The following is a 15,447-nucleotide window of genomic DNA, read 5'->3' on the forward strand; positions in this document are numbered from 1 at the left end:
GTTAGCGGAAAATGATGATTTTTTTATTTTTTATTTTTTATTACAAAGTCTCATATTCCACTAACTTGTGACAAAAAATAAAAAGTTCTATGAACTCACTATGCCCATCAGCGAAAACCTTGGGGTCTCTTCTTTCCAAAATGGGGTCACTTGTGGGGTAGTTATACTGCCCTGGCATTCTAGGGGCCCAAATGTGTGGTAAGGAGTTTGAAATCAAATTCTGTAAAAAATGACGAGTGAAATCCGAAAGGTGCTCTTTGGAATATGGGCCCCTTTGCCCACCTAGGCTGCAAAAAAAACACCCCACAAATGACCCCATTTAGGAAAGTACACACCCTAAGGTATTCGCTGATGGGCATAGTGAGTTCATAGAACTTTTTATTTTTTGTCACAAGTTAGCGGAAAATGATGATTTTTTATTTTTTTATTTTTTCTTACAAAGTCTCATATTCCACTAACTTGTGACAAAAAATAAAAAGTTCTATGAACTCACTATGCCCATCAGCGAAAACCTTGGGGTCTCTTCTTTCCAAAATGGGGTCACTTGTGGGGTAGTTATACTGCCCTGGCATTCTAGGGGCCCAAATGTGTGGTAAGGAGTTTGAAATCAAATTCTGTAAAAAATGACGAGTGAAATCCGAAAGGTGCTCTTTGGAATATGGGCCCCTTTGCCCACCTAGGCTGCAAAAAAAACACCCCACAAATGACCCCATTTAGGAAAGTACACACCCTAAGGTATTCGCTGATGTTGGGTGAGATAAATATCTTGGTCAAATGCCAACTTTGTATAAAAAAATGGGAAAAGTTGTCTTTTGCCAAGATATTTCTCTCACCCAGCATGGGTATATGTAAAATGACACCCCAAAACACATTCCCCAACTTCTCCTGAGTACGGAGATACCAGATGTGTGACACTTTTTTGCAGCCTAGGTGGGCAAAGGGGCCCATATTCCAAAGAGCACCTTTCGGATTTCACAGGTCATTTTTTACAGAATTTGATTTCAAACTCCTTACCACACATTTGGGCCCCTAGAATGCCAGGGCAGTATAACTACCCCACAAGTGACCCCATTTTGGAAAGAAGAGACCCCAAGGTATTCCGTGAGGGGCATGGCAAGTTCCTAGAATTTTTTATTTTTTGTCACAAGTTAGTGGAAAATGATGATTATTTTTTTTTTTCATACAAAGTCTCATATTCCACTAACTTGTGACAAAAAATAAAAGCTTCCATGAACTCACTATGCCCATCAGCGAATACCTTGGGGTCTCTTCTTTCCAAAATGGGGTCACTTGTGGGGTAGTTATACTGCCCTGGCATTCTAGGGGCCCAAATGTGTGGTAAGGAGTTTGAAATCAAATTCTGTAAAAAATGACCTGTGAAATCCGAAAGGTGCTCTTTGGAATATGGGCCCCTTTGCCCACCTAGGCTGCAAAAAAGTGTCACACATCTGGTATCTCTGTATTCAGGAGAAGTTGAGGAATGTGTTTTGGGGTGTCTTTTTACATATACCCATGCTGGGTGAGATAAATATCTTGGTCAAATGCCAACTTTGTATAAAAAAATGGGAAAAGTTGTCTTTTGCCAAGATATTTCTCTCACCCAGCATGGGTATATGTAAAATGACACCCCAAAACACATTCCCCAACTTCTCCTGAGTACGGCGATACCAGATGTGTGACACTTTTTTGCAGCCTAGATGCGCAAAGGTGCCCAAATTCCTTTTAGGAGGGCATTTTTAGACATTTGGATACCAGACTTCTTCTCACGCTTTGGGGCCCCTAGAATGCCAGGGCAGTATAAATACCCCACATGTGACCCCATTTTGGAAAGAAGACACCCCAAGGTATTCAATGAGGGGCATGGCGAGTTCATAGAAATTTTATGTTAGCGGAAATTGATATTTTTGATTTTTTTCTCACAAAGTCTCCCGTTCCGCTAACTTGGGACAAAAATTTCAATCTTTCATGGACTCAATATGCCCCTCACGGAATACCTGGGGGTGTCTTCTTTCCGAAATGGGGTCACATGTGGGGTATTTATACTGCCCTGGCATTCTAGGGGCCCTAAAGCGTGAGAAGAAGTCTGGAATATAAATGTCTAAAAAATTTTACGCATTTGGATTCCGTGAGGGGTATGGTGAGTTCATGTGAGATTTTATTTTTTGACACAAGTTAGTGGAATATGAGACTTTGTAAGAAAAAAATAAAATAATTCCGCTAACTTGGGCCAAAAAAATGTCTGAATGGAGCCTTACAGAGGGTGATCAATGACAGGGGGGGTGATCAATGACAGGGGGGTGATCAATGACAGGGGGGTGATCAATGACAGGGGGGTGATCAGGGAGTCTATATGGGGTGATAACCACAGTCATTGATCACGCCCGTGTAAGGCTTCATTCAGACGTCCGTATGCGTTTTGCGGATCCGATCCATCTATCAGTGCATCCGTAAAAATCATGCGGACATCTGAATGGAGCTTTACAGGGGGGTAATCAATGACAGGGGGGGTGATCAATGACAGGGGGGTGATCAGGGAGTCTATATGGGGTGATAACCACAGTCATTGATCATGCCCCTGTAAGGCTTCATTCAGACGTCCGGATGCGTTTTGCGGATCTGATCCATCTATCAGTGCATCCGTAAAAATCATGCGGACATCTGAATGGAGCTTTACAGGGGGGTAATCAATGACAGGGGGGTGATCAGGGAGTCTATATGGAGTGATAACCACAGTCATTGATCATGCCCCTGTAAGGCTTCATTCAGACGTCCGGATGCGTTTTGCGGATCCGATCCATCTATCAGTGCATCCGTAAAAATCATGCGGACATCTGAATGGAGCTTTACAGGGGGGTAATCAATGACAGGGGGGGTGATCAATGACAGGGGGGTGATCAGGGAGTCTATATGGGGTGATAACCACAGTCATTGATCATGCCCCTGTAAGGCTTCATTCAGACGTCCGGATGTGTTTTGCGGATCCGATCCATCTATCAGTGCATCCGTAAAAATCATGCGGACATCTGAATGGAGCTTTACAGGGGGGTAATCAATGACAGGGGGGTGATCAGGGAGTCTATATGGGGTGATCACCACAGTCATTGATCATGCCCCTGTAAGGCTTCATTCTGACGTCCGGATGCGTTTTGCGGATCCGATCCATCTATCAGTGCATCCGTAAAAATCATGCGGACATCTGAATGGAGCTTTACAGGGGGGTAATCAATGACAGGGGGGTGATCAGGGAGTCTATATGGGGTGATCACCACAGTCATTGATCATGCCCCTGTAAGGCTTCATTCAGACGTCCGGATGCGTTTTGCGGATCCGATCCATCTATCAGTGGATCCGTAAAAATCATGCGGACGTCTGAATGGAGCTTTACAGGGGGGTAATCAATGACAGGGGGGTAATCAATGACAGGGGGGTGATCAGGGAGTCTATATGGGGTGATAACCACAGTCATTGATCACGCCCCTGTAAGGCTTCATTCAGACGTCCGGATGCGTTTTGCGGATCCGATCCATCTATCAGTGCATCCGTAAAAATCATGCGGACATCTGAATGGAGCTTTACAGGGGGGTAATCAATGACAGGGGGGTGATCAGGGAGTCTATATGGGGTGATCACCACAGTCATTGATCACGCCCGTGTAAGGCTTCATTCAGACGTCCGGATGCGTTTTGCGGATCCGATCCATCTATCAGTGGATCCGTAAAAATCATGCGGACGTCTGAATGGAGCTTTACAGGGGGTTGATCAATGACAGGGGGGTAATCAATGACAGGGGGGTAATCAGTGACAGGGGGTGATCAGGGAGTCTATATGGGGTGATCAGGGGTGATCAGGGGCTAATAAGGGGTTAATAAGTGACAGGGGGGGTGTAGTGTAGTGTAGTGGTGCTTGGTGCTACTTTACTGAGCTACCTGTGTCCTCTGGTGGTCGATCCAAACAAAGGGGACCACCAGAGGACCAGGTAGCAGGTATATTAGACGCTGTTATCAAAACAGCGTCTAATATACCTGTTAGGGGTTAAAAAAAACACATCTCCAGCCTGCCAGCGAACGATCGCCGCTGGCAGGCTGGAGATCAACTCTCTTACCTTCCGTTCCTGTGAGCGCGCGCCCCTGTGTGCGCGCGTTCACAGGAAATCTCGGCCATCGCGAGATGACGCATATATGCGTGACTCTGCGCAGGGCTGCCACCTCCGGAACGCGATCCTGCGTTAGGCGGTCCGGAGGTGGTTAATAGCGGCATTACTTGAATAAACGTTTCTCCAAACAGTTTCAGGCTTTGTCTTGGTTCCATCAGGCTTTAGCATTAAATTGCCAGGTAAACTCAACTCTGCTATATCTTTCTCTCACTCTGCTGTACTGACAAGCTAACTTAGTGTCTTTGTTTCTTCTTTATGCTGCACTTCACTCTTGTAGTCAGACTTATGTTCAGCCAAAAAGTAGGTTAGAATCCTAGCAGCTCCAACATGGAGTCTCAACCAACACAAACCAGAACTGCCCCACCTCCTTCTGCTAGCAAGCAGGACTGGCCCACTTCTGCCCAAAGGGGCGGAGAATGGAATGGTAAGTTCCATTCTATCTAACTATAGCTCTGCCGTGTTTTCTGACACCTGCTGGTGAGCCAGGCAAATTACATGAACAGTTACACAACATTATTAGGAATGCACATTGTGTAGGACCTGGAAAGACATACATAAGATGACATTATATTAGCCCATTAGAGATAGTAGCAGGGTGCACTAGTGGTAACACCACTCTGGGGTGTAACACACGCATTCCCCATGTAATAACAATTCTGGAACATCTATTCTTATGGCTCTATATTGTGCCATTTCTTTATTATTTCTTCTAGAAGTTATGAATTAATTTCTAGCAGTCTGCAGTAAGGGTACAGAGGGGCGTTAACCAGTTGGGGTTGTGTCTCTGCACAGTCTCACTCTATTTAGTCAGTGCTGCTATTATCAGATTGTGCAGTTACACCCCCCCCCCAATTGGTTACCACCCCTCTGTACCCTTACTGCAGACTGCTAGTAATTAATTCATAACTTCTAGTTGAAACAATAAAGTAACGGCACAACATAGAGCTATAAGAATAGATGTTCCAGAACATCTTAGACTTTCCTTTGTCCTCTACAGTTATATTCCTGTGATCAGCCAGTATTATTACATTTATTTTCTGTTTGCTATTTATATATTTATAATAATGTTTGGGTTTTATTTAAATGTAATTTGCAATATATTTTGTTTCTAATTTAGCCTACTTGATTTCATTTTTACATTTCCTTTGAGCTCTGTTATGGTTTGTAACAATAACTCCTATCACCTACAGCTGGTGCTGCTATATCTACGTGTGTTGAAATCTTTGCACAGGCCCCTCGTGTTCCTGCCTTTGTCATCTCAGGAGTTTTCAGCTGGGTAGGACTCTACATCCTGGGTATGATTTTCCCATATATTGTGGTAAGTAAAAACTATAGTAAGTTGTACTAATGAGTTATTTTTTGATTCATAAATTTTTTTCTCACACCACCATCGCCTCTTGGTTGGCTTACATTAGACCAATATTTTAACAGAATTTGGTGCATTTTAAGCCATGGCCCCTTTTTCTGTGCGATGCCCTTTTTATGTTGAGGGTTTTGCTATACAGGGTAGATTGGACCATCGCCATTATGGGTATACAAACATATTTATGATTCTTTATGTGTTTTTTGGCCTAGTTGTTTACTTTATGTTCTAGTAATAGTAGTTTTATATTGCATTATTATATGTATGTTGGCTATTGACTCCCAACCTATCCGGACTGTGTATATATATGGTTATATAACAGAATAGACTATTGTCTTTTATCAATGACACTTTGCTCCATATTTATTACACTTATACAGATGGATTTCTTGGAGTTATTTGTCTATTATACATAATTGGTAACTGCTTGAGTAACAATCAACTTTTATTAGTTGGGATATTCATTGACATATTTGATAAGATATGCTTGTACAAATATACTGGCCTAGTTCATTTACCCTGTACATATTATTCAATAAATGATATATTTTTTAATTATTGAGTATTTCCTACTTTATGGAGTTATCGGCATTCTGTTATAAGTTGAAGTCTAGTTAAAGGGGTTTTGCCACTTCAGCAAATAGCATTTACTGTGCTGAGAAAGTTTCCATGGTTACGACCACCCTGCAGTCCAGCAGCATGGCTGCGCTTGTACACTATAGAAAATAGTACCAGCCTACATGAGCTACCACGGTCCCTGCCACCAAACAGGCTGGCATTTTTTTCTTATAGTGTGCAAGCACGAGCACCACTGCTGGATTGCAGGCTGGTCTGTAACCATGGAAACGAGCCGTGTATAATGTGATAGAAAAATGAATCCAGCCAGCAATGGAAGCAATATGGATAATAACAATACATTATAAGTGGCTTGTATTAACTTTCTCTACATGATAAATGCCATTTGCTGAAGTGAGACAGCCCTTTAAGACCACCCCCGGTCAACTCTCAGTGACTGAGAGCTTTGTACACACTTAGGCGTCATGCACACTAATGTATTTTTCAGTTTGCATTTTTTACGGATCAAATGCGGACCGATTCATTTCTATGGGGCCGCCAAAAAATGTGGATAGCATACATTTATCATGTAGAGAAAGTTACTACAAGGCACTTACTAATGTATTGTGCTTGTCCATATTGCCTCCTTTGCTGGCTTGGTTCATTTTAAACATCACTGCTCGTTTTCCCTGCAATCCATCAGTGGTGGTTATGCGAACCTGTTTGGTGGCCAGGACCATGGGAGCTCACGTAAGCTGGTACTTTATAGTGTACAAGCACCGCCATGCTGCTGGACTGCAGGGTGGCTGTAACCATGGAAACTTTCTCTGCATAATAAATGCTTTTTGCTGAAGTGGTAAAATCCCTTTAACGCTAGACCCTTTATATACAATAAACAAAAATATAAACGCAACACTTTCGCTTTTGCTCCCATTTTGCATGAGTGTCACGGGTGAAGTTGCAGATAGCTGGAACTTATAAATAAACGACGACTGGCTTGATCCCAAACTAAGGAGCATATAGGTGAGCCCTTTAAAACCCTAAGAGCTCTCCCTGACTGCTAATCACATGCAAGGGTCTCAATGGTAGACGATTGCATGCCCACGTACCTAAGACTGTGTGACACCTGAAAACCCTATAATAGTGAGGGGACACGACCACCGGCTCCCTGCACTTAATACGGACGGAGTCAGGGTCGCCTAGAATCAAGCCAGCAAGGAAACACAATAAAGGAAAAGACTTATCTGAGCAAACAGTAGCAGCAGCCTCCAGCAGTGAATACTTCATCCAGGAAGTAGTATAAACCGCAAAGTGAGGCAGTGTGGGAGGGAATATAAAGGAAGACAATTAGTCTAAATAAGTGACACCTGGCAGAAGGAAAGGAGATGGCAAAGTGAAACCAAAACAAAGAACGTCATACAAGAGGTAGAGAAGAACGTCTGTCAGACCTTCTCACAGAACTGGCGGTGACAGTACCCCTCGCTCTACGGGTGGACTCCGGACACTCAGAGCCCACCTTCTCAGGATGAGACCTATGGAAAGCCCTGATGAGACGAGTGGCCTTAATGTCCGCCACTGGGACCCACATCCTCTCCTCAGGACCATAACCCTCCCAATGAACGAGGTACTGAAGAGAACCACGGATAATGCGAGAATCCACAATCCAAGAAACCTGAAATTCAAGATTACCATCAACAAAAATCGGAGGAGGAGGCAAAGAAGAGGGTACAGTGGGTTGGACATAAGGTTTTAATAGGGACCTGTGATAAACATTATGGATCTTCCAAGTCTGAGGAAGATCAAGACGGAAGGCAACGGAATTGATGACGGACAAGATCTTGTAAGGCCCAATAAGCTTAGGACCCAACTTCCAGGAGGGAACCTTCAGTTTGATATTCTTTGTAGACAAGCACACCAGATCACCCACATTCAGGTCCGGACCAGGCACACGTCTCTTATCCGCCACACGCTTATATCTCTCACTCATCCTCTTCAGATTACCCTGAATCTTTTACCAAAAAAATGACAAAGACGAGGAAAATCTCTCCTCATTAGGTAAACCAGAAGACCCCTCTCCAGAGAATGTGCCAAACTGCAGATGAAACCCATATGCACCAAAAAATGGTGACTTATCAGAGGACTCCTGGCGACAGTTATTTAAAGCAAACTCAGCAAGGGACAAAAAAGAATACCAATCCTCCTGATTCTCCGCCACAAAACAGCGCAGATATGTCTCCAGATTCTGATTGACGCGTTCTGTCTGACCATTCGACTGCGGGTGAAAAGCAGAAGAGAACGACAACCGAACCCCAAAGCGAGAACAGAAGGCCATCCAGAATCTGGAAACAAATTGCGTGCCCCTATCAGAAACGATGTCTGAAGGAATGCCATGCAATTTAACAATGTGATAAACAAAGGCTTGCGCCAGCGTCTTAGCATTGGGTAACCCAGGAAAGGGAATGAAATGCATCATTTTGCTAAAACCGTCCACTACCACCAGAATCACAGTCTTCCCCGAGGAACGAGGCAGGTCCGTAATGAAGTCCATGGACAGATGCGTCCAAGGACAGGAAGGAATGGGTAACGGGAGGAGAGAACCCGATGGCCGTGAATGAGGGACCTTGGCACGAGCGCAGGTCTCGCAGGCTGCCACAAAACCCTCAACCCTCAACCTCAATCTCCGAGCAATGAGATCCACTGTGGCTCTACTCCCCGGGTGCCCAGCAAGGACAGTATCGTGGTGCTCCTTAAAAACCTTGTGTCGTAAAGCGAGCGGCACAAACAACCTCCCAGGAGGACAAAGATCAGGAGCCTCTGCCTGGGCTGCCTGAACCTCTGCCTCCAAATCAGGATAAAGAGCAGAGACGACCACCCCATCAGCCAAAATGGGACCCGGGTCTTCTAAGTTCCCCCCTCCCGGAAAACAACGTGACAGGGCATCCGCCTTCACATTTTTAACCCCAGGGCGGAACAGTGACAACAAAATTAAACCTAGAAAAAAACAAAGACTATCTGGCCTGTCTCAGGTTCAGACGCTTGGCCGATTCCAAGTAGGCCAGATTCTTATGGTCGGTAAACACGGTAATAGGGTGTCTGGCTCCCTCTAACCAATGACGCCATTCCTCAAAAGCTAATTTGATGGCCAACAACTCCCTATCTCCCACATCGTAATTTCTCTCTGCAGAGGAGAGTTTCCTTGAGAAAAAGGCACACGGTCGCCATTTGGCAGGAGAGGGACCCTGAGATAAGATCGCACCCACAACCACCTCAGAAGCATCCACCTCAACAATAAAAGGTAGAGAGACATCAGGTTGTACCAAAATGGGAGCGGAAGCAAAACACTCTTTAATACTAGAAAAGGCTTTAAGCGCATCTACCGACCACGAGGAAAAATCCACCCCCTTTTTAGTCATATCAGTGAGTGGCTTAACAACAAAGGAATAATTCAAAATGAACTTTCTGTAATAATTGGCAAAACCCAAAAACCGCATCAGCACCTTCTGATTCTCAGGAAGCTCCCAATCAAGCACAGCGCGGACCTTCTCAGGGTCCATCTGAAAACCAGAAGCGGAGAAAAGAAAACCAAGAAATTGAATATCCGGAACCGCAAACACACATTTTTCCAGTTTAGCGTACAATTTATTCTCCCGCAGAATCAGCAAGACCTGACATGGGTGGTCCCGATGAGTCTTGAAATCAGGAGAAAAAAATCAAAATGTCATCTAGATACACCAGTACAAATTTCCCCATTAAATGATAAAAAATGCTGTTCACAAAATGTTGGAAGACGGCCGGAGCATTCATCAAACCAAAGGGCATAACTAAATTCTCGAAATGACCCTCAGGGGTATTGAAGGCCATCTTCCATTCGTCCCCTCACCTGACCCTGACTAGGTTGTATGCCCCTCTTAAATCCAACTTTAACTTTAGCCCCAACAATCTGGTTAAACAGGTCCGGGATCAGAGGAAGCGGATATGGGTCACGAATCGTGATACGGTTAAGCTCCCTGAAATCCAGACAAGGTCTTAAAGAAGCATCTTTTTTCTTAACAAAAAAAAACCCAGTGGCAACAGGTGACTTTGAGGGTTGGATGTGTCCCTTTCTCAGGCTCTCAGAGATATAAGTACGCATATCGACTCTTTCAGGTTGGGAGAGATTGTATAATCGTGATTTTGGCAGCTTGGCGCCTGGGATGAGATTAATAGGGCAGTCGTACTCCCGGTGAGGGGGCAACTCCTGGACACCACTCTCGGAAAACACATCAGAAAATTCAGAGAGAAAAGATGGCACAGTCTTGGTAGAAACCTCTGAAAGAGACGCCGTGAGGCAATTCTCTCTGCAAAACTCACTCCAACTATTTATTTGCCTTGCTTGCCAATCAATGGTGGGGTTATGTTTAGTGAGCCAGGGTAGCCCCAACACTAGAGGAGTAGGTATTCTGCTAAAGACGAAACATGACATATCCTCAACATGAGCGTCACCCACAGTCAAACGGATATTGTGAACTATGCCCTTTAACGATCTTTGAGAAAGTGGAGCGGAATCGATAGCAAAAACAGGTATATCCTTTTCCAAAGTGCACACCTGGAAACCATGCGTTGTTGCAAATTGATTATCAATGAGATTGACAGCTGCTCCACTATCTACAAAAATCTCACAAACAATGTTCTTGCTGTCTAGCGCCACCCTGGCAGGTAGCAGAAAACGGGAACTACAAGCAAACGGCAAACCTTCAATTTCCGCATCAACCTAGCAAATAGTAGCAACTGTAAAGTTTTTAGAGGGTTTATTTTCATTTTTTTTATTACCCTCAGAAAACTCCATGAATCTCCTAGAGGGGCAAACATTAGCCAAATGATTTATACCCCCACAACAGAAACAAACCCTCCTCTGAGAGCTGAATCCTCTACTATCAGAGGCAAGCAAACCCAGCTGCATGACCTCCTCCTCAAAAGGGATTGAGACAGACTGAGACCCCTGTGCACTGAATGAGACAGCCCCACTGTCCTTGGGCTGAATATGACAGGAAAGAGTAGTCTCCTCTCTCTCTCTCTAAGATGCCTGTCAATACGAACAGCTAGAGACATGGCAGACTCTAACGACGCTGGTCTCTCATGAAAAGAGAATGCATCTTTCAATCTTTCCAAAAGACCATGGCAAAATTGACTTCGGAGTGCAGCATCATTCCAACCAGTATCAGCTGCCCATCTCCGAAATTCAGAACAATATATCTCTGCGGACTGTTTACCCTGGCATAAAAGATGCAGTTTAGATTCAGCCAGAGCAATACTGGGTCATCATATATCTGCCCCAGGGCTACAAAAAATTAATCCACCAATCGGAGGGGCCGTGCCCCCACCGGCAGCGAAAAGGCCCAAAACTGAGCGTTATCCCTGAGCAGCGAGATGATGATCCCCACCCTCTGCTCCTCATCACCAGAGGAATGGGGAAGTAGGCGAAAATGGAGTTTGCAAGCCTCTCTAAAGCGAACAAAATTCTCACTACCCCCGGAGAACATATTCGGAAGCAAGATCTTAGGCTCGGAACAAACTCCATGAACGCCAGCAGAACTGGTCACCTGAAACTGAGACACAGTTTTACGGAGATCTGCTACCTCCAGCGAAAGACCTTGCATGCGGTCAATCAAGGCTGAAACCGGATCCATGCTTAAGACGGTTTTGACGGTTTATAATGTCACGGGTGAAGTTGCAGATAGCTGGAACTTATAAATAAACGACTGGCTTTATCCCAAACTAAGGAGCATATAGGTGAGCCATTTAAAACACTAAGAGCTCTCCCTGACTACTAAGCACAAGTAAGGGTCTCAGTGGTAGACGATTGCATGCCCACGTACCTAAGACTGTGTGACACCTGAAAACCCTATAATAGTGAGGGGACACGACCACCGGCTCCCTGCACTTAATACGGACGGAGTCAGGGTCACCTAGAATCAAGCCAGCAAGCAAACACAATACATGAAAAGACTTATCTGAGCAAACAGCAGCAGCAGCCTCCAGCAGTGAATACTTCATCCAGGAAGTAGTATAAACCGCAAAGTGAGGCAGTATGGGAGGGAATATAAAGGAAGACAATTAGTCTAAATAAGTGACACCTGGCAGAAGGAAAGGAGATGGCAAAGTGAAACCAAAACAAAGAACGTCAAATAAGAGGTAGAGAAGAACGTCTGTCAGACCTTCTCACAGAACTGGCGGTGACGATGAGCTGAACTCAAAGATCTGAAACAAGACCCATTATCTCAAATATTGCTCACAAATTTGTCTAAATCAGTTTTAGTGAGCACTTCTCCTTTGCCGAGATAATCCATCCCACCTCACAGGTGTGGCATATCAAGGTGCTGATTAGACAGCATGAATATTTCACAGGTGTGAACTGGGATATTTTCAGCTTCCAGGAATTGTGTACAGATCCTTGCAATATGGGGCTGTGCATTATCATGCTGCAACATGAGGTGATGGTCGTGGATGAATGGCACAACAATGGGCCTCAGGATCTCGTTACGGTATCTCTGTGCATTCAACATGCCATCAATAAAATGCACCTGTGTTCGTTGTCCATAACATACGCCTGCCCATACCATAACCCCACCGCCACCATGGGCTACTCGATCCACAACGTTGATGTCAGCAAACCGCTCACACACACAACGCCACACACGCTGTCTGCCATCTGCCCTGAACAGTGAAAACCGGGACTCATCCGTGAACAGAACGCCTCTCCAACGTGCCAGACGCCATTGAATGTGAGCATTTGCCCACTCAAGTTGGTTACGACGCCGAACTGCAGTCAGGTCCAGATCCGATGAGGACGACGAGCATGCAGATGAGCTTCCCTGGGACGGTTTCTGACAGTTTGTGCAGAAATTCTTTAGTTATGTAAACCGATTGTTGCTGCAGCTGTCCGGGTGGCTGGTCTCAGACGATCATGGAGGTGAACATGCTGGATGTGGAGGTCTTGGGCTGGTGTGGTTACACATGGTCTGCGGTTGTGAGGCCGGTTGGATGTACTGCCAAATTCTCTGAAACTGAAAAATAGGGTGCAGTGGCTCCACCTCTCATACCAGCTGGATTTGGTGCACAACCCTTGCGACCTACCCCTGGTCACAGAAAGAACAAAATGGAAATGTATCAAGTGGTAGGGGGCACTCAACTACCTGGTACCAGATGGACAAGAGTTGTATGAACAGTGTTATATCAGGTATTTATTGAGGATAATAGTGGAGGGATCCACTTCAATGGATGGCTAAAAACAACATATAGACAATGTAGTATTGAAAAACATTAAAACATTACATCACACTGAATGGCGCCAAAAAAACAAAAATAAAAGCATAAAAATATCATTGGATGCTCCTGATATTGAGATGTGTGTATAGGAGCCCAATCGTTGGAGCTCAAGGGCTCTTGTATGGAACAGATAAGTCCATATGGGTCCACAATGCTGTGAACAATAAGAACTCCAGATGGTTTGGGTGTCCAAGTAAAACAATCTCTTGTGTGAGATACTGATGGCGGAAAGGGTTTATGCAGCCTGCTTCCTAACTACCGTTGCTCCGCTTGAGGGGCATATGCTATGGTAGGTATACAGTACTGAAAGAGGACATGAGCATAAGTACATACATATTAGATGCTTTGTGCCATGAGTACTTTACCCCTCCAGAAGGCGTTTAATCCAATTGTAGTTAACTTGGATGATCCGTTCTGCATGCGGTCGGATGCCAAGTGTATCAAGGACCTTCTGTTTTGTTCCACGTGATCCCTGGTCATGTGATCGGAGGATGTCCATGTGATCGGAGGGGAGAGTTTAGGAGGCTGGATTAGCTGAGATGGTTTCGCTAGTTGGGCGCGCGCACGTTGAACTAGACCTAAAGTAGAGCTGGTAATTATAGTACTTGTAGCCACAAATGTATCATGTGGGATCCTTTGGATGCTGCTTAAAACCAATCGCGTTTCGCTGTCTGAACTTGCCCCTTTAATGTTTTTCAATACTACATTGTACACTGCTCAAAAAAATAAAGGGAACACAAAAATAACACATCCTAGATCTGAATTAATTAAATATTCTTCTGAAATACTTAGTTCTTTACATAGTTGAATGTGCTGACAACAAAATCACACAAAAATTAAAAATGGAAATCAAATTTTTCAACCCATGGAGGTCTGGATTTGGAGTCACACTCAAAATGAAAGTGGAAAAACACACTACAAGCTGATCCAACTTTGATGTAATGTCCTTAAAACAAGTCAAAATGAGGCTCAGTAGTGTGTGTGGCCTCCACGTGCCTGTATGACCTCCCTACAATGCCTGTGAATGCTCCTGATGAGGTGGCGGAAGGTCTCCTGAGGGATGTCCTCCCAGACCTGGACTAAAGCATCTGCCAACTCCTGGACAGTCTGTGGTGCAACGTGACGTTGGTGGATAGAGCGAGACATGATGTCCCAGATGTGCTCAATTGGATTCAGGTCTGGGGAACGGGCGGGCCAGTCCATAGCATCAATGCCTTCGTCTTGCAGGAACTGCTGACACACTCCAGCCACATGAGGTCTAGCATTGTCTTGCATTAGGAGGAACCCAGGGCCAACCGCACCAGCATATGGTCTCACAAGGGGTCTGAGGATCTCATCTCAGTACCTAATGGCAGTCAGGCTACCTCTGGCGAGCACATGGAGGGCTGTGCGGCCCTCCAAAGAAATGCCACCCCACACCATTACTGACCCAATGCCAAACCGGTCATGCTGGCGGATGTTGCAGGCAGCAGAACGTTCTCCGCAGCGTCTCCAGACTCTGTCACGTCTGTCACATGTGCTCAGTGTGAACCTGCTTTCATCTGTGAAGAGCACAGGGCGCCAGTGGCGAATTTGCCAATCTTGGTGTTCTCTGGCAAATGCCAAACGTCCTGCACGGTGTTGGGCTGTAAGCACAACCCCCACCTGTGGACGTTGGGCCCTCATATCACCCTCATGGAGTCTGTTTCTGACCGTTTGAGCAGACACATGAACATTTGTGGCCTGCTGGAGGTCATTTTGCAGGGCTCTGGCAGTGCTCCTCCTGTTCCTCCTTGCACAAAGGTGGAGGTAGCGGTCCTGCTGCTGGGTTGTTGCCCTCCTACGGCCTCCTCCACGTCTCCTGATGTACTGGCCTGTCTCCTGGTAGCGTCTCCATGCTCTGGACACTACGCTGACAGACACAGCAAACCTTCTTGCCACAGCTCGCATTGATGTGCCATCCTGGATAAGCTGCACTACCTGAGCCACTTGTGTGGGTTGTAGACTCCGTCTCATGCTACCACTAGAGTGAAAGCACCGCCAGCATTCAAAAGTGACCAAAACATCAGCCAGGAAGCATAGGAACTGAGAA

At 45.2% G+C, this 15,447-nt stretch overlaps 1 protein-coding gene across 1 annotated transcript in view; it reads left to right on the top strand.

Moving 5' to 3' along the window:
- LOC120988736 (solute carrier family 2, facilitated glucose transporter member 9-like) overlaps positions 1 to 15,447 on the top strand; it is a 73,889-nt gene that overhangs the window by 46,031 nt on the left and 12,411 nt on the right. The window contains exon 11 of the mRNA XM_040416384.1: positions 5,344 to 5,471. Coding sequence (XP_040272318.1) covers positions 5,344 to 5,471 — 128 coding nt within the window. The remainder of the gene's footprint in view (positions 1 to 5,343; positions 5,472 to 15,447) is intronic.

Source organism: Bufo bufo, chromosome 2 (assembly GCF_905171765.1).
Source record: "Bufo bufo chromosome 2, aBufBuf1.1, whole genome shotgun sequence".
Taxonomy (NCBI): domain Eukaryota; kingdom Metazoa; phylum Chordata; class Amphibia; order Anura; family Bufonidae; genus Bufo; species Bufo bufo.